General features: G+C 34.5%; 1 protein-coding gene across 1 annotated transcript in view; it reads right to left on the bottom strand.

Annotated features, from left to right (window-relative positions):
• CLSTN2 (calsyntenin 2) overlaps nucleotides 1-20566 on the bottom strand; it is a 280095-nt gene that overhangs the window by 9349 nt on the left and 250180 nt on the right. Inside the window, exons 10-13 of the mRNA XM_026701502.2 lie at nucleotides 13870-14036; nucleotides 4820-4968; nucleotides 3965-4191; nucleotides 223-393 (exon numbers count right to left, since the gene is read on the bottom strand). Of these exons, the coding sequence (XP_026557287.2) occupies nucleotides 223-393; nucleotides 3965-4191; nucleotides 4820-4968; nucleotides 13870-14036 (714 nt within the window). The remainder of the gene's footprint in view (nucleotides 1-222; nucleotides 394-3964; nucleotides 4192-4819; nucleotides 4969-13869; nucleotides 14037-20566) is intronic.

Genomic DNA, 20566 nt, shown 5'->3' with positions numbered 1-20566 from the left:
GATAAAGATTAGGATGAATCATCCTGTTTAATAGGGTAAACAGTCAATGGATCTGGAATTCCTCATAGCAAACTGCTTTCTAACTGCTGCCATGCTGATGCATTTTATTATTATTTTTTTTTAAAAAGCTAGGTACAGCATAGCCATATTAATTTAAGATAAACTTATTGAGTATTAGATTAGGATAAGATATAGAAATGAAAAAAATAATAATACTCAAACCATATATTGAATATCCTGCTGTAGAGTTAGTAGCTTCTATATGTTTCCCTTGGAGGTCTTTCTTGTCCAATTCCAAACACTCTTGCTTGGGATCCAGTTCTAATCCAATTACCAAAATATCACAAAAATCCAGATTGTGATCCACTTTTTCTAACAGAACTGGCTTGTGTGCTGTCAACAATAATAATAAAATGTCAAATAACATATTAAAAAAATGTTCCTTTTCAAAGTATAATTTATTTACAGGGCACTATACTCAGTTGACCTTAAATAGTGTACAATTTTCAGTCCATGACTGAAAAGAACAAAAATAGTATATGCAAAACTGCCTTTCAAAAGTACAGAATTGAATTGTTAATTTAGAAAGAGACTTGATTCTGGGTGACAGCATCCAGGTGCTTTACTTGGCAATATTACAGAAGTCTTGTACCTTTTTTTTTTTTTTTTGAAAAAGTCTTGTAGCCTTTTTCAAAGTGTTCTGTTTGGGTTGCCAATTTCCTCAAAATCTCAGATGTCCTATCCAAGTACTAACTGGAGCTCACCCTGCCTGCTTAGCTTTGCAGATGAACCAAGATTGATTAGTACTGTCATGTCACCTTCTGAGGCAAAACAGAATGACATAATGATGATTATGCTAATTTTTAGTGAATGTGTATTAATATTAACTCAGTAGTCATAAATCCTTCTGAGATGTGTATTTAGATAGATAAACAGAGATACAAATCCACATCCCCACTGAAAGGGAAATAATTACAATATCAATCACTATTACCAGCAAAAGATATGGTAGTTATACAATATTTTTTTTAAAAAAAATCCTACATTCATTTTAGCAATTAAAATGAGCTAAATATTTAAATAAATTAAATGTCTAAATAATTAACTAAATACACTAAATAAATGGAGAAAAAGAACAAATCAAAATATCCACAAAATATCCATTTAGTACTATTTCCATCCTTTAGCTTGTCATTAAATATAGATAATTAATAAGTGTTTTGGTTCATCCTGTCATTTTTAGAAAATGAAGATTTTTCAAAAATGCATGACTCATATCTTTAATCCATTCCTTAATGTCAAGAGGATATATTTATGTCCATATACAGTATGTCAGCTTCTCCTCTTTGCCGAACTCCAGTTAGTAACAAAAACCTTCATAAATTAATATAATTTAGGAATGTAATTTGGTACCACATTTATCTTTCTCAATATTACTATTTTAGGACATTAAAAAAAAACACAAAGAGGTCTTGTATCACTTTTAACTTGTATGAATACAATCAAATCATTAAGAATGGTTTCTATTTTCTGGACAAATTTGCATCTAATAAAAAAACTTTAATTTTATCTCTAAGGAAGGAAGGAAGGAAGAGATGATGAAGATGGAGGAGTAGTTGCTGTGGCAACATATGTATTTCTAGAATTATTAAATTCACAGTTTTATTCACAGATTATCTAAAAACTTTTTCCACAATACTTTGTATACTCTGGTCTTATTTAATAGTTTACAATGAACTGAATACTGTTCCTGCATATCCACTGTAAATATGATCTGCCAGTGTTTCTGCTAATCTACATATGGAATATGACTTTTGAATTTTGAAGAATATTATCACTAAAAATGATGACACTATACAGAAGAGCTTTTCAGCTACCTCTATTTAGAATAAAAAATGTTTACCAAATATGCAGAGCGTCTTTATATAAACCAAGTACTGTACATGAACCATCACTGTATTTCAGCTGTAACTGTTTTCATATTCCCTAAGAAATAACCCTTGATCAGCTTGGTATTGATCCCTATGACAGTATTATTTACATATTTGCAGGTGTTGGGTGTTAGGAAGTAAAGCTTAAACATGGTTTTCCATATTAATGAAAATTGATCATGCTGAAAACTCGTTCTCAGGGAAAATACTATATTGATAAAAATGCCATCATTCAGTAATGACTGTTATGAAAGAAATGTGTATGTGTATGCAAAATGCTTTAAAAATTCTTATTATAGTTAATAACATAACACAGAGAAGCTGAGCACCATTATTAAGTGATGTGTTTATTTGTAATACAGAGCAGAAGGTTGTGCATAAGTGGGTATAATGAATTATTCCTGAGCACTACAAGGAACACTGTTTAAGCAACTAAGAATAAAAAGCTTAGAAAAACAAAACTGTGTGTCATTAAAGATTTCAGCTTCCTCAAAGTTTTAAAATAATAATGCTGAAAAAAATCCAATAATCCCAAAGATTTTCCAACACTAATTCACCAACTGGTCATGAAATGTAGTCATGGAAAAATGACTTTTTGTACATCATTTTAAATCAAAATGCAATTTTGTTGAGCATGGCTGAGATGTGTGAATCCAACTAAAATGTCTTTTGCGTGTCATCAGTTAAATGAATTATCTTTTACAATAAAGGCCAAGGATATCCATTTCTATCACTTCAGACAGATGACCCACCCACCCACCTCTCTCCCTCCCTTCCTTTCTCCCTCCCTCTCTTAACATGGAATTGAATAAGGTTAAATTATTAACTATATTTATGTGCCCATCCTTTTGTTGCAAACAAAGAAAATCTTTAGGTTTTATCACTTTACCACCAATAATAATTAGGTCATAGTGTTTACAATAAAAGAAATTATTGGGGGTGCAGCTTTGGCAACAACTATTGCTTCTAGTTCTAATACACTCAGAGAAATTGGTTCACATAAACTTTCTTTCACTAGTGTGATACACCAAAAAGCTTACTGACATTGTTTAGCTTCCTTTTCTGTTTTCTATCTGTCCCTGAGCCACTTATTTAATTAAAACAAATTGATACAATTGGAAGAAATTCAGCTGTTCAGCAATAACAAGGCAATAACAAGAGTTACCTAGTTAACTCTAAAATCTATATTTGGCATCTAACTGATAACTGCTTAATTTTACTTTGCTCTATCACACGTTATATGAAGAGCTCCTCTCTTCAAAGTGATTCCGAGACTGCTGCACTTAGTTCATTATGATGTTCCTTATCATGGTGCATATATAACAACTTTTCAAGGCATAAGTTATAATAAACTGCTATCTTCCCTACAGACTTTTCCAATTATTATAGTTTAATGAGGATTTTAATTAGTTGTGGTTTCAATATTTACTATTTATACTATTACTATTTTACTGCCATTTCTGGTATTTATTTTAACCAATCAACTATTTTAAAAATGAAAATCAGTAAATATTATAAATAAATGTAAATATTATAAGTAAATATAATTATTATAAATAAATTAACAACCAAGGTTGCTCTGCTCAGGTTGATATTATCCAAGGGATGAAAGTACAGGAAACTTTTACCATGGCATTTTAATTATAGTAGTTATAAATGTTACACAAGACAGCACTGTCAATGCTAACTCTCCAGAGCTCACAAAGGACAGAGCAAAAAGGAATAGTTGTTTTTTTAAAAAAAGTTGTTTTTCCCCCTTAAATCAGTGCTTATCTGATGTACACTTTGTTGGCTGGAGTGTACCAAGCAGGAGAAGGCTGAAATAAAATAAGCTGCTACTTCTCCAATGTATTATGCACTTTACTGAAGGACAATATTTAAGAGGCATAGAACATGTTACCTTGCCTTAAACAATCTTCTTCCAAGATTACAAACATCTTAGCAGAGGCTGTTTCTATTCATTTATATTTGGTATTAAGTTCTCCTTAAGACATGAAAATCATAAACCTAAAAAACAAACAAACCCAACAAACCTCTAGTCACAGTTTCCTTCAGGTCAGAGGGATGTTCCATTTTAGAAACCGTGCTGACAATTCTGATGTCTGGTAAAAGAATCACCCCTCTTTCATGTTCAAATTGTGTGGCAGGTCTTGCAAAGTGATCCATTCCAGTTATTGTAATCTTGGGCTCCTTGGCTTGTAACACCATTACATAGGTATCTATGTCTGGAATACTAATGCATGTATCTTCACCAAAACATCTGAAAAATATACCATTTAACTTCATGGAAGATTAAGCTTCACTCTTTTCTTAAGAAACACACAGTTGAAACAGAATATTTATCCAAAGATATTGGGATCTCTGCACACTTAAGTTTTTAATGCCTACTCACTGACCAGCTTCAGGATAACTCAGTTCCATATGGGAATTAAAATACAGTTTCTCAAATTATTCATGAACAGCCCAGCATGGGATTGACAGGTATGATCTTTACAAAGGTCATTGCACCCATACAACTTAAACTCATGAATAACATAACAAACAGTCAATGGTTAAATCTGATTAAATGGTGAATGTATTTTTAATTACAAACTCAAACTGATACTTAACAGGTTTGATAAAGCTATCTTGTTAAATGTGCATTGAGAACCTAATTGCCCATTTTATACTGAATGCATCAGGAGGCCATTTTCGACACATCCCAGAACTCCATGGGCATGCAGGAATAGTAGAAATCATAGTCATTGTAACAATTAAGCTGCAGGCCAATATATTAAAAGATGAGTGTTGCTGATAAAACTCTTTCATTTATCTCAAAATTAAAAAGTCCTCAACAAGAATTTACTGATGCATTGCTTCTACTATCAAGCTTAGTGAATTTAACTTACTGGACTTTGGATGACACTTTAAGGCGGCGAATACCTGAAGTTGGAAACTGTCTTGAGTTGATATAGGAGACTTTTTGGAGAGCTTGATTAATATTTTCGATGTCATCTCCTTCTATAACAAGGATTGATTGGGAAGGATTGAAGTGATACTGCAGAGGTAGTGAAAGGATATAATTAGTTTTTTAGGAAAATGATATAGAGCAACTCATTGTAACAACTAAAATAAGCCTGTTTCTTAGATAAGGTCATACCTTTAACAAAATAAAGAAAATCTACCATTTTATTAACTAACACTTATTTAATTCCAGTTAACTTGAATTAAAAGCCAAAACAAATACTTTGAATCAAAATATATTTCTCTACAATCCAGATTTAACCAGGGCAATCTACCATTTCTATGCACTTGTGTATTCTTAGAAACAATTGTTACACAAATGTTCTTGAAAGCTAGAAACAATCTTTCTTTTTATTGCTCTATTTAAGTCTAAGCCCAATTGCAATTTCATCAAGGCATGTCGCTGTCAGGCCAACTCAAAAACACTGCATGAGAGTTGCCCCTGGTAGCTTGTTTTGTTTTTGCCACCTGCTGTCTAACCGGCGCTGAAAATGGCCAAAAAGGTGAAAAGGAATGAAGAAACTTGCACCATGCCAGTTTCTAGATCACAGACTAAAATGTTTTGAAACTGAAACATTAAACTTTTGGATTCTTTTCCCCCAATACACAGTTCGATCACAGAAACAACTGCTTGTCAATACTAGAGAGCTGCTGGAGGCAAAATGGAAAACAACAATTTTGACTCTTTCTAGCAGATATCCGCCTCAAACTGGACAAATAAAGGCATTCCTAAAGGATGGGAAAGTTGTGAACCTTGGGATGCAAGTAGTAAGGGTGAATATTGAAATGCAACATTCCCATGCATGATTACTTCTTGTAAACACCTGGTCAGACTACTTACAAAATAGCAGCTATGATTCATTGAAGAACTGCATGAACTTCAGGATGCCCAAAAGTATTACTAATACATAACAAATACATCTTTACTCTTTAGTTACAGTAAGATAATTTCATCAAGCAAGAAGAAGCTTTCTCAATAATGATTTCTGGGTTCAACTGATAAGTTATACAAGATTCGGGGAAATTTCCTTTGGTAACTCCTGAAGGCAAAAACAATGTTTGGAGTAATGTTCAACTAACTCTGCTGCAAGGGCATCAACTCCAACCAGTTTTGAAAATAAAGCACATTTCCAATCCTTGCTTACTTTGTAAATATTACAAAGGATGAAAAGTCAAGCCTATTTTATATTCATTGCCCCATATGTAATTCACCAGAACTTATTCATGTTTTGAGCAAGGAGTAGTATGTTATACAAGAAGGAAGCTGTCCTAGTATCTTCCAATAATTTGCTTCATTTAATCCAAGATTATCTGCATCATCTCCACAGTCTAGCTATTGGGTTAATGTAGCATCATTAGTTCTTTTTCTGAAATAGTCTCACAAAATCAATAGGGAGTCATCACAAGGTGTTTTGATTACTTCCAGGGGGGAATACTATTTTTTCCACTGCCCAGATCAATCCCTACCCAACAAACATACTTCTTGCCAAAACATTCACAATGTTTCAGGAAGTATGACAGTTTGATGGCTTCTTACAGTAACAGAATTTCCCTGCTAGGAAAAAAAAAAACTTATGGTGAGATGTCTCAAATTGATGGTTTTGAATGGTTTAAATTCTAGTAGCCTGTGAACTGGCCAACTCTTGTATAGCCAGTTTAACACGAGTTACTTGGGGGTCTCAAGCAGGCAATCTTGCAATTTGATCAGCTTGAAATGGTAGTGGGAGGGCCTTCAGCATTAAGAGTTCCAGCAGTGATGGCAGTTTAAAATCTGGCATTTATGTAGCAGGTGAGTCAGACAATAACCTCTGGCTATTGTTATTCCTGGCAATAGATGAGTGAGTAATCATTAGCATTAACCAAGAGACTGTAATGATGCATAGAAATATTAAGGGCATAGGATTTGTATTAGAAAAGATCCCCAAAAGAGATTTAAGTCAGTATAAATTTCAAAAGTACATCCACGGAAAGAGCTGAGGACTTTTTAAAACTCCTGGAATAAAGCTGGAGCCTTTTTTTTTCAATTTGAACATAGTTTCTTTCAAAAAAAGACAAAGTCTTAGAATAATTAGAATAATAATATTGTTTCTTTTATATTTTTTATTTTTCTTATATGTATCCATGTATTCATAACTATGTTTTTACTTATACCTATTATCTTGTAAGCAATTGACAAATAAAATAAATAAATAAAAAATAATAACAAACAGGCACATCTGTGTTGCTTGGCATTGTGATGAAACACAGTTCCAATATTGTAAGGAAAAGTGTAAGTAAGCAGCAGCTCCTTTTTTCATAATGAAGCAAAGAAGTATTTTTTAAAATTTCTATAAAGCACACATGCTGTTAAGTACACTGCCACTGAACCCTTTTTGCAGTAAACAAAGAAGCACTGCAGCCAAAGTTTCCTCTTGTAGAAGGAAGAAACATTTGATAAAAATTGAGGAGCAGTAATAAAGCTTGAGTTCCTGTTTTCCTTTTCTAAAGGTACATGATGAATTAGCAACCTAGAATTAAGGACAAATTTCCTGACCATTAGAACAATTTATTTATGTATTTATGTATTTATTTATTTATTTATTTTTAATTTGGTTTGTCAATTGCTTACAAGATAATAGGTATAAGTAAAAACATAGTTATGACATATAAGAAAAATGAAAGAAACAGGGACGGTAGGCATGTTGGTGCGCTTATGCATGCCCCCTACAGACCTCTTAGGAAAGGGGTGAGATCAATAGTAGACAGTCTAAGGTTAAAGTTTTTGGGGTTTGGGGAAGAAACCACAGAGTCAGGTAGAGTATTCCAGACATTGATCACTCTGTTGCTGAAGTTGTATTTCCTGCAATCAGGTTTGGTGTGGTTTATCTTTAGTTTGTATCTATTTTGTGCTCTTGTATTGTTGTGGTTGAAGCTGAAGTATTCATTGACAGGTAAGTCATTTTATATACCATACTTATATCAGACTGAAGATGTGGTAATTCAAGGTTTTCTAGGTCTAGAATTTCAAGTCTGGTGGCATAAGGTATTCTACAATGAGTAGAAGAGTGGAGAACTCTTCTTGTGAAATATTTCTGGACTTTCTCAACTGTGCTAATATCAGATACGTAATGTGGGTTCCAGACTGATGAGCTGTATTCGAGTATTGCTCTAGCAAATGTTTTGTATGCTCTAGTTAGTAGTGTGATATTACCGGAGAAAAAGCTACGTAAGATTAGGTTAACAACTCTTAATGCCTTTTTGGCTATGTAGTTACAGTGGGTTCTAGCACTTAGATCATTAGAGATGAGTATTCCAAGGTCCTTTACAGAGCTTGGATCATCAACAAGGTCTTGACTATTTAGCTTGTATTTTATTTTCTGATTTTTTTTTTGCCAATATGTAAGACAGAGCATTTATTTGTTGAGATTTGAAGTTGCCATTTGTTTGACCATTCTGATACATAATCAAGGTCTTTTTGAAGGGTAGCAGTATTGTCTGTGGTATTGAACAGCTTTACATCATCAGCGAAGAGAATGCAGTTGCTCTTAATGTGATCACAGAGGTCATTTAGGTAGAGTATGAAGAGAGTTGGTCCTAGAACACTGCCTTGGGGGACAACACTATTGACAGGTACAGAATTTGATAGGACACTCCCAATTTTGACCATTTGTTGTCTGTTTGACAGGAATGCTTCTATCCAGTTATGCAGTTGTCCAGATATACCGTAAGATTTTAGTTTTAGGAGTAGTTTGTCATGTACCACTGAATCAAAGGCTTTACCGAAGTCTATGTAGATTGCATATATTGCTTTGCCCTGATCAAGTTATGTAGTCCATAGGTTTTTGCAGTGTAAGAGTTACAGATTACAGGATATATTTTTTTTCTGAAACCAAATTGTTTATTGGAGAGTACGTTGTTTGTCTCTAAGTGGAGCATAATGGGTTGGTTAATAATTGATTCCATGACTTTACAGGTGACGCAGCATAAGGAGATTGGTCTGTAATTTTCAAGTAGGCTGGGGTCTCCCTTTTTGAAGATGGGGATGACCGTGGCTTGTGACCATAGGTTAGGCAAGGAGCTGGTCCTGAAAGATTTTTCAAAGAGGTTCTGCTATGGCAGTGGATAGCTTTTTTAAGAAGTAGGCACATATTCTGTCTGGTCCAATAGATAGAGATGGTTTTAGATTGCGTAGTGCTTTTTCAACATTGACTTCTGTAAAATCGATATGTATTAGATCATTGTAGTTTTCTGTGGTTTGGCTAGGAAATACTGGGCATGATCCATTGCTGTTTACAAATACTGAGCCAAAGAATGTGTTAAAGAGGTTGGCTTTAATGGTGTCATCGTTGCAGTCTTTATCATTAGGTCCTATCAGGGGTGGGATGGACCTTGAGTCTTTTAGTTTGTTGTTTACAAAATTGTAAAAAGTGAGGGTAGAATTGGTGTATAGAAGGTTTTCCTCTTGTTTAATGTGATAATTGGTGCATTCAGTCTTTATCTGGTGGCATAAATTTTTGTATCAGCTTTTGAAGTTGACAATGTGACCAGATTCGTTTTTCTGCCAGAGTGATCTCTTTTTGGATTGAAGTTTCCTTATTGTTATGGGTAATCTGTTGTTTGTTTGTTTTGTTTTGGGAGTTATTATTGGTACATATAGTTTGATGACTCTTTTGACTTCAAGTAAAAATATATTGTAATGGTCTTCAACAGTATTGCATCCGCTGAATAGTGATTGCCAATCAAGGGATGAGAGATCGTTGTCTATAAAATCATAGTTGCCTTTTTTGAAGTTATGATTGGGGATTACGTGATTGTGATGGTTTTTGTGTGGGCGTATGTTGAGACAAAAGTCAATCATTGTGGTCACTGTTGGAAAGGGTTCTTTAGTTTGCATTCCATAAATTAAATTCAAACTATTGCAGAAGATGAGATCGAGGCAGTTGTTAAGTCTAGTGTTGTTGGTTACTAGTAGTTCTAGTCCCAGACTTGTTACTGCATTGTAGAAGGTTGCATATATGGGTTCAGTTGTATATTCATTTAGGGTCCAGTCAATATGAGGTAGATTAAAGTCACCAAGAAAGATAAAAGCGTGTGGGCAGGATTATGACCATGTTAGTAGTGAATTTAGCTTGTTTACTTGTTCGATGTCATAATCAGGGGCTCCGTAACAATAAGAATCAAAATGTGATATTTAAGGACAGTTCACTGATGATGGTCTCTGGAAGAGCAAGCTCCTGGGTAACTTGGATGTTTTTTAGATGTAAGGACGTTTTATAGAAGATAGCAACACCACCTCCTCTAAGAATTTAGATCTGATCGATAAACATGATAGTCTCTTACTGTGTAATGGAATCAGTTTATGCCTTCTTTTTTAATGATTCCTCCTTACCCTCACTCCAAGAACAGCAAGCAGTACACTGCAAGCAATATTAATAGATGTTGTATAAATGCTATATTTACAGTGTATTCATAATATGTACAAAGTTTAGTTTTTATATCACATTTCATATTGAACTGGAACCTCTATGGGGATGACACTGAAATCAAAGACCTTTCCCTTTTATACATGTGTTAATGTCAAGTATTTACCAAGAAGTATGGTTTTGATCAGGCAGTTGTAACTATCATGTTGGCTTTTTTGTAATGGAATATGTGAATGAACCTGGGGAATGAGGGGAAGGGATGTTACCCAGGAAACAAGCAGACAAGAGATGGAGCTTAATGCTCAGAGAAAGTAGTTTAGGAAAACCCACCCAAATTGATCAGAAGGTTAAAAGTAGAGGCGGGAAGTTTGTATCTTCAAGTCTTGCAAGATTCTGATAATGTAGAATTATAATAAAATAGGATTAGCTTATTTAGTTGGGTTTCCTGTCTGGTTTACTTGAGAGGACTGACATCATTTTTTAAAATGTTTTTTGAATAACGCAAGTATTATTCAATATTTCATTTATATCACACAGCCTTTCATTAATTAGGTATTGTGAAACCTGATGGGTGAGTACATTGATATGAATGGATAAATGCTCAAATGAACAGGAGTTGACTTTTGACCATAATTGAGCCCAAAATTTGTGTTGCTACATGAAACATTTGTCAAGTGAATTTTGCCTCATTTTATGACCATTTGTCCCACAGCTGTTTAAGTGAAACACTGATTGACTTTGCTTGTAAGGAGGAAGCATATTGAAACCATCATAAATATGAACCAATTGCCAAGCATTTTAATTTTGATCATGTGACTATGAGGATGCTGCAATGGTTGTAAGTGTGAAAAATGATCATAAGTCACTTTTTTCAGTGCCGTTGTAACATTGAATGGTCACTAAATTAACTGTTGTTATTCGAGGACTGCTTGGATTTACGAAATGCCACAAACTGAATTTGAAGTCAAAAAAAATTACACTGCTCAAAAAAATAAAGAGAACACAAAAATAAGACATCCTAGATCTGAATGAATGAAATATTCTTATCAAATACTTTGTTCATTACATAGTTGAATGTGCTGACAACAAAATCACACAAAAATTATCAATGGGATCAAATTTAGTAACCCATGGAGGCCTGGATTTGGAATTACACTCAAAATTAAAGTGGATAAAAACACTACAGGCCGATCCAACTTTGATGTAATGTCCTTAAAACAAGTCAAAATGAGGCTCAGTAGTGTGTGTGGCCTCCACATGCCTGTATGACCTCCCTACAATGCCTGGGCATGCTTCTGATGAGGTGGCGGATGGTCTCCTGAGGGATCTCCTCCCACACCTGGACTAAAGCATCCCCCAACTCCTAGAAAGTCTGTGGTGCAATGTGGCATTGGTGGATGGAGTGAGACAAATGTGTCCCAGGGGTGCTCAATTGGATTCAGGTCTGGGGAACGGGTGGGCCAGTCCATAGCATCAATGCCTTCGTCTTGCAGGAACTGCTGACATACTCCAGCCACATGAGGTCTAGCATTGTCTTGCATTAGGAGGTAGCCAGGGCCAACCGTACTAGCATATGGTCTCACAAGGGGTCTGAGGATCTCACCTCAGTACCTAATGGCAGTCAGGCTACCTTTGGCAAGCACATGGAGGGCTGTGCGGCCCCCTAAAGAAATGCCACCCCACACCATTACTGACACACTGCCAAACTGGTCATGCTGGAGGATGTTGCAGGCAGCAGAACGTTCTCCATGGCGTCTCCAGACCCAGTTACATCTGTCACATATACTCAGTGTGAACCTGCTGTCATCTGTGAAGAGCACGGGCACCAGTGGTGAATTTGCCAATCTTGGTGTTCTCTGGCAAATGCCAAAAATCCTGCACGGTGTTGGGCTATAAGCACAACCCCCACCTGTGGACGTCAGGCCCTCATACCACCCTCATGGCGACTGTTTCTGACTGTTTGAGCATCCACATGCACATCTGTGGCCTGCTGGAGGTCATTTTACAGGGCTCTGGCAGGGCTCCTCCTGTCTCTCCTTGCACAAAGGCAAAGGTAGCAGTCCTGGTACTGGGTTGTTGCCCTCCATGTCTCCTGATGTACTGGCCTGTCTCCTGGTAGCGCCTCCATGCTCTGGACACTGCGCTGACAGACACAGCAAACCTTCTTGCCACAGCTCACATTGATGTGCCATCCTGGATGAGCTGTACTACCTGAGCCACTTGTGTGGGTTGTAGACTCTGTCTCATGCTACCACTAGAGTGACAGCACTGCCAGCATTCAAAATGGCCAAACCATCAGTCAGAAAGCATAGGAACTGAGAAGTGGTCTGTGGTCACCACATGCAGAACCACTCCTTTATTGGGGATGTCTTGCTAACTGCCTATGCTTTCCACCTGTTCTCTATTCCATTTGCACAACAGCATGTGAAATTGATTGTCAATCAGTGTTGCTACCTAAGTGGACAGTTTGATTTCACAGAAGTGTGATTGACTTGGAGTTACATTGTGTTGTTTAAGTGTTCCCTTTATTTTTTTGAGCAGTGTATAATGTAATACAATGCAATGCATTTTGGCCGAACTTATTTTCAGTCTTTACAGAATTTGAGAGTGTTGATTTGCTATAGCTAACATGTTGAAAGAGTTTCTAGTATCTTTAATGACAAACAAAATGAATATTCTGTTTACCACAAGTTCTGTTTTCAATATAAGTATTTTAATTTAAAAGAATAAAAATTGTGGAAAGTACAGCACTCAGTGAATCTGATAGATTGAATGCACCTGTAATATGTTCGTTCCACTTTTTTTCAATATTTATATACTCAGGGTTACTCCCACTGGTGGAGATGTTATATGATTTGTATGCATAATGTGTTGCAGTTTGTGAAATCTGCATTAGAAGTCTGACTTTTTAAAAAAGTTCAGATGAATTAGAATTATTTCTTAGAATAAAAAATAAAAAAGTAATTTGTGGCTGTTTAGTACTGTGCAAAAGCAGAAGTTGACTTGATGCAAAGATCCAAGTAAGTCCTCAATTTTGTAATTTGTGCTAGAACCCTTTTTGATCATGCTGATATGTTATGTTAAACAATAAGAAAAAGGGATCTATCTTTTGCAGACAGTTCTAGTTATGAAATTTTAGTGTCATACTTCCACAACTTGCAGAGGGTTTTTTGAAGTGTGTGTGTGAAGTCTTTCACAAGTGTTCTTTGATTTTACATACCTGTTAATATGTGTGTGTGTGTTGTCTCTCATGGGAAACTCACTTGCTTCTATCCAGAATCATTTCAGACAGAATGAAATGGAAATCCTGAATGGTTGTGAAACACCTACACTATTTGATTTCCATAGGTTTACACTAGAGAGAGCACAGTCATTGTCCCAACAGTCCACTTTTACTATGTCTTTGTGTGACTTTATGGCAAATTAGATTGCTTCTTGGAGTGCTTTTGTATTCTGCTTCATAAATCACTTCATAAATCACTTCATAAATCAGTTTTAGATGTTAGTAAAGATTGTATCAGTTCATTTCTTACCTTTATTCCTTGGCCAAGGCTCTCCAGGGAATTAATATCCAGACCTTCCTTGCAAGCCTGCAAGCAGGAAATCACTTTTTGACTCTTAATTTTGCCTGGCCGTATGGTAAGACTGGCAAGACTGCCATGAAAATACTGAGTAAATCTGGGCTTTGTGACTTCTCCTCCTATTGAAAAGGAACCACAAATTGTCATGAATACTAATTCATACATAAATATTTATTTAGGAATATCAATATGTTCAGCACTGTTATATATGTTTGAAATGATATAATTGGGCTGATACTCTTATAGCTGTAAGCTGTAAGAAGACAATGGCTTATACAATATTATTTTGGAGTTAAATAATTCTACTTATAGTTCTAACATCATTTATTACACATATTTTAGGTGTGAAAATATATCCTAGCCTGAAATATAGCATTAAAAAATCATTTCTGTAACATATGATGGAAAAACTGTTCAGTTTAGGATACATTCAACATCTCATTATGTTAAATATATGAGGAGAGTTGTGTTCAATATAGTAAAACAAAAAGCTGAAAATAGCATGCCAGATCACAAATTTACTTCTATGCTTCTCTGTAATGGTTTCCTGAAATATAGATAAAGAAAAAAATAAATAACTGGTTTCAGTAATATTGGTTTGAAAAAATCATCATTTACAGTCATAAAACAGCAGATTGGCAAAGTTTCTATTAATGCACTTGACTTTTACTCTCTTTTAACCTTTTGGGCAAGATTCTTACAGATATTTTCAAAGGATCAAGGTAATGGCCAAAGACCAATAAGTGGAGCCGTGGTGATGCAGTGGTTAAAATGCAGTATTGCAGGCTGACTTTCTCTACTGCCAGGAGTTTAGCCCTGACCTGTTCAAGGTTGACTCAGCCTTTCATCTTTCCGAGGTCAGTAAAATGAGAACCTAGATTGTTGGGGCAATATGCTGACTCTGTAAACCACTTACAGAGTGCTGTAAAACACTATGAAGTGATATATAAGTTTAAATACTAAGTGCTATTTCTAAGTGTATGCAGGAAGTAAAATATACAGGATATTTTGGAAAGATAATGGCAAAAAGTTTCGATCTAAAATGTGTTAAATCAGTCACACAGTAGTAATTCCATGAGCTACAATTAAATCTGTAGTACAATGCTGCTCTATACTGAAATATTCCAGCAAAATAAATTTTTCAGATTTCCACAGGTTATTTATTGGAAATTGTAAGGTTTTAAACATTAAACACATATTGACACATATTAGGTATATGTAAATATTAACAGTGAAATAGTTTTGCTTTGGAGAAAGATGTCAAGTTTCAAAGAAATAGGATTCAGGATATCATGGAATCAGTTATTATAAATGACAACATTTGCTTAAGATGACATTGGTTTAAACTGTAAGAAAAGTGAATGAGGAACAGACACTTTTTTGGATGTGTGTTTCACAAATTGATGTAAATATGAGTATTTTTATGTTAACATTTTTCACTTTTATAAATAACTGTTAGGAATAAACAGGTTGGCATCATTTGTATGAAAGCATTCCAGGTCTTCCCTGGAAAGCAAGCAAGCAAATATAGCACTGATAAATGAATGGAACAGTTCAAAATATTATTCAGCTGAACAATCAGTCTTCTCAAGAAACTAATAACACTGGTCATATCTTTCAGTGCCAAACATCAGCCAGACAACAAAATTAAATAAAGGAGATGGTTCAAGTGAAATGGACTTGTATATCCAGCAAAAGAAAAAAAGACTGAAACCACCTGCACCATAAAATTAATGACAAACCTTATTGCCACTGTACCACCTGAGCCCAGCCAAATGCAGCCAAACTTCACACGCACTTAGTTACTTGCAACAATCAATAATACAACTGATTGTTTTTGCAAACTTGAAATGGAAAACACATGGTCTTTTCTCTGTACCTGAACATGCCATGATAAAATTAACTATTTAAATAGTTAAGACAAAAATTTACTCTTGTTCGTGGAGAGTCAAAACACTGCTACTTCCCTCACACTTTTGTAAAATCAAAACTTTTAAAGGGATTATTTTGGCTTTCCATTGCTCAGTGCATGGAATCCCATTTAAAGTATTCCTAATAAGTACCAGTTTAACCACCTGCTTGAACACATCCAGTAAAAGGAAGCTCAATATCTCCCTCAATAATTAATTCAGCTATTGTGAAGTTGTTCTTACTGCCATTATTAAAATTAATCCGATTAACTGAAACTTAATATAACTATCTTTTGTTATACACCGGGCCAGTGTGTGTTCTCAAAAATTATCTATCATTTATAATTTGGAAAGGCAGTTGTTTAGCTTCCAGGTATGAATTGATTTCATTTTTTAAAAAAATAGGAAAATGTAAAGAAAATAAGGAGAATGATATCTTGGGGGTAGATACCAAAAAAGAGAAAGAGAATTTAGAGACTCCATGAATACATTGTAACCCTAAGGAAATAAATTCTGCTTCTATGTTTTAATTAAATAATTAGTGCTACTACATGAAGTTCTTAGGATGGAAATTGAAATTCTTATGATTTGTACTTTGATCTCATGGGATACAATGCAAAATGAATTATAGTTCTTTTTTTGGCAGATCTTGATATAGAAAGATTACTTATAACTTAAAAAAGAAAAAGGGATCAATTAAATCTTGGCCTTATGGAAGATGTTTTCTGTTTAATAGGAAGATTTGTTTGCCATAGGTATAGATAAATATGACTGCAATGTAATGATATAAGTCTGCAGAGATTCTCAGTTATCAATCAATCAATCAATCAACCAATCAAACAAACATTTATTGCAGATGTGTACAATGAAATTGAAAATTTGTCCCATGAAAAAAAGTTGTCCCATGACCTCAATGACTGAGAATCTCTACAGACTTTTAGCTATACAATTTGGGATGAACACTCTTTGAATGATGTGGGAGTAGGAATGGATTTCCAGAGGAAAAAACTGCAGACTACAGGAACCAAGAGCACTACTCAGGTGACCTTGAGGACACAGATAAACCCCCAAGTGTTTCAATGGCTCTTTAAAAGGATGCAAATGACCAGCTGTCTGCAAGGAATATAAATCCTTCCATTCCCAACTATCCTGTCAGAGCTGAAGAAGCTTCTTGAATGAGAAGCAAAACGTCTTCAAAGAAAAAATCAAGAAAGTCCAGTTGCCTCATGCAAAAGCACCTTTGGGACAATGTAATGTTATATTTTAAAAGGAACAAAACAAGTATGATAAATATTTTTTAAATTGATATAACTGTTTAGAAGTTCAAAAAAGAACAGCAAACAGTAAAAATAGGACAATTTATTATTTTTTATTGACCAGCACTACTTTTATTTATCATTTTAAGCTTTTATATCAATACCATATTTGAAAGATTTTTTTTTAAAAAAAGACCAGTTAAATTGCATGCTAACGAACTGAATAATAGGAAAATTGTTCAGGAGAAATTATATACTAGAATAATTATATTAGGGGAAAATAATTACATTTCATTACATAGAAAAATCCATGTATTTCTGGAAAAATTAATATTCTGTATAAAATATACAAAGTACTATTTTCTTCCTAGCACTATTTTTTAAAAAACATTCAGTTTGACATTTAATAGAATGAAATAATCCACAAGTAGCTGCAACATTCATATGGATCAAATTTAGACTGATTAGTACAGCCATACTTATGGCACTGTGATCTATAATCTAACATTATATTTTTATAGTTTGTTGAGGTAATTCCCCATTAGGAGAATGAGCGCACCACAGGGACACGTAGTGAGAGTGGTGAAGAATAACACACAACCAGCACACATATATACTGTATAGTAAAATGTAGGTTTTTACTTCCAGTAAATGGTTAAGCAAAGTTCAACAGTCCAAGTCATTCACGGTTAAACCAGTCAGTTTTCAGTCCAGGGATAATCTAATAACAAAGTCCAGTATCAAAAACAGTTCAGTAAATAGACTCACATCAACAATCAGCAACAGTCAATAGGGAAAAATGCAGGAACGGCAACACTCTCAGCAACAATAGAACGGAACAACCCAGGTTTCTGGCTCCATCTTATGGCCATTTGAGGAACCACACCCAATTACAATTTTAGCATTCCCTTAAAGAGGCAGTATTAAAATGTCTATCTTGGTTTATATAGTTTCCAACCTAACTGTTAGGTGACTTACATTCCTAACATGGTTCTCCTTCCATTAATTAAAAATAAATATTAATATATTCTGGAAACCAAAAGACAGAGCCTCATAATGTTACAGAGAAATACTTTGCATAATAAACTACTCCCTATGTTTACAATCATTTCAATTAGCATATCTGATTAATTGACATCTTATTTATGTATTAGCCAGTAATAACCATGGGACAATTGAGAATGCTCATGCCATCTCTGTCTTTTCTATTGAAGTGGCTAAAATGACTGCGGAACTTTTCTCTGAATATAGTCACAATCACTGATAAATGATTTAACTTCAATAACTATAACCAACTACAATTAAATATATTTATATCAATATATCAATTATATATCTACAAGGGGAATTTGGAGAAAAAGAGGGCACAGAAATATGTTTTCCCCGTATTTCATAGTAGCAGTAGGGATTGCTTGTATGTTATGTGTTGAAAAAAAATATGTTGCAAATTAATTTTATTATCACAGCATTTTCAAATATAATAGGAAAAAGCCTGTAAATTAAAAGGCATTGTATTGATCACCAATAGTTTGTTTCTAAATTCTGCTCCCCTATTGCTAATGCAATATAGTGGATGTGGATTGGCTGGGATTCTATATGTCTAATTCAGACTGCCTTGTCCAAATCTTTATTTGTTAGTTCACATGTCGAATAAATAACTTAATGTACTAAATGAATAGCTGATAAAATTGTTGCTTGAGCAGGAGAACTTTGAATAAGAATATTATGACATTTGACATCTTACTAGAAGTATGATGTGTAATAACTCTTTAGGTTTTGGTACATTTTTCAGTGCAGTTGAAAACAAGTGCAACTTTTATAGATCTTTAATTAATGTGTCTGTTTCATACCAAATATAATTTGGGCACCGCTTGTATTTCATCTGCATAGCAAAAGAAACAGCTATGTTCAAATGCAAAAAATAATTGGTTAGAGATAACGGTCTTCTATTCTCCATTCAGTCTTATTCAGAGAAAGAGAAAACGATAGGCAGGTGGGCAGACAGCCAGATATGTGAATGACAGAATAGCAGGTGGCAGTAATAATGTCTTCTCTCATAAAATGGAACACATTCAAAAATAAACTGAAATTGTATGAAACTCATGTTTAAACAGAACATTTTCTAGCCAATAGATGAAATGTCTGAAAATATGTAATGCTATACCTAAAATTGATTTTCATATGTGTATGGTAATCCATAGCACCTGGATTTGTTTAATTATGGTCTGAGTTGGCTTTCTCCTGTGGTTTAGGATAGATTTACTTTTTGTTATCTAAATAAAAACCCAGTTTGGTCTAGTGGTTAAGAAACAGGCTAGAAACAGGGAGAATGTAAGTTCTAGGCATGAAAGCCAATTGGACAGTTTGAGGCCATTCACTCTGTCTCAGCCAACCTTATTGGGTTGTTGTGGTGAAAATAGTAGAAAGAAAGAGCATTAGGAAAGGAGGAGGAGGAGGAGGAGAAGGAAAAAGAAGCAGCATTAAGAAGAAGAAGCAGCATTGCTGCCTTGAGTTATTTATAAAATTAATAAAGGAAGAACGAATGAAATGATCTGAATGAGTGTCAGTTTGGTGTTGTGGGTAAAAAGCAGGCTCAAAGACGATGTATTTTATCTTGCCTTAGGCATATACCCAGCTAGGTCACTTTAGGTAAGCAATAGGAAGGAGGCAATGGTAAAAGATTTCCAAGCTTTTTCTGAGAAAGCTGTGGGACTTATTCTGGCAGTTACAGGAATCAACAAGGATTCAAAGGTAAAACAAAAGCAAAACCACTCAAATTTTAAATGAGGCTTTTTATCTTCAAAATTCCTTTTAGTTAAACTTTCTGTTTTGTATTTATCTCTAGACAATTATTTTAATCCTTTTACGCTAATCTTTAGACCTATAGTTACATTTGCATTGTGTTGATTAATGGTAACCATAATTTGAGCTAGGAGGGCAATTTTATTTAATACAATTAAATGTTTTGTTTTATTTTTACAGCACTATTGGTTATCTTTTTCATCTGAAACATACTGTACATTTCAGTTATGTATTTTTTAAAAAAAAAATCTCTAAGTTTTTGCTCCAGAAATAGCAAACCACAAAACTGTTTTCTCCAGTTCTCCATTTTATTTATGTTGCTATTGTTGTATTATTTTTGATGTTCTAAAAAGTGGCAATCAATGAAGTCTTTTACTACTTGGCAATCTTTTACCATTGCCTCCTTCCTATTCCTTACCTAAAATGTATCTGAGGAAACAACCAAGAGGAAAAGAATGAAGACAGGATTTTAAGTGAGGGGTTAAGTTAAGCTTAGAGACAGGATTATTTACAAGGCACAGTTCTGGGCAATGCCACAATAAAATTTCTGCTGCACTGAAGGTTCCTAAGTGCACTTATGGCCTCCATAATTCTCAAATGGAAGAAGTTTGGCACAACCAGGACTCTTTCAAGAGCTGGTCGCCTGGTCAAACAGAGCAATCGGGGGAGAAGTGCCTTAGT

Source organism: Pseudonaja textilis, chromosome 4 (assembly GCF_049901715.1).
Source record: "Pseudonaja textilis isolate UNSWEBS1 chromosome 4, rPseTex1.2, whole genome shotgun sequence".
Lineage (NCBI taxonomy): Eukaryota > Metazoa > Chordata > Lepidosauria > Squamata > Elapidae > Pseudonaja > Pseudonaja textilis.
The sequence above is the reverse complement of the archived record's forward strand: the minus strand, read 5'-3'. Positions and strand labels throughout refer to the sequence as shown.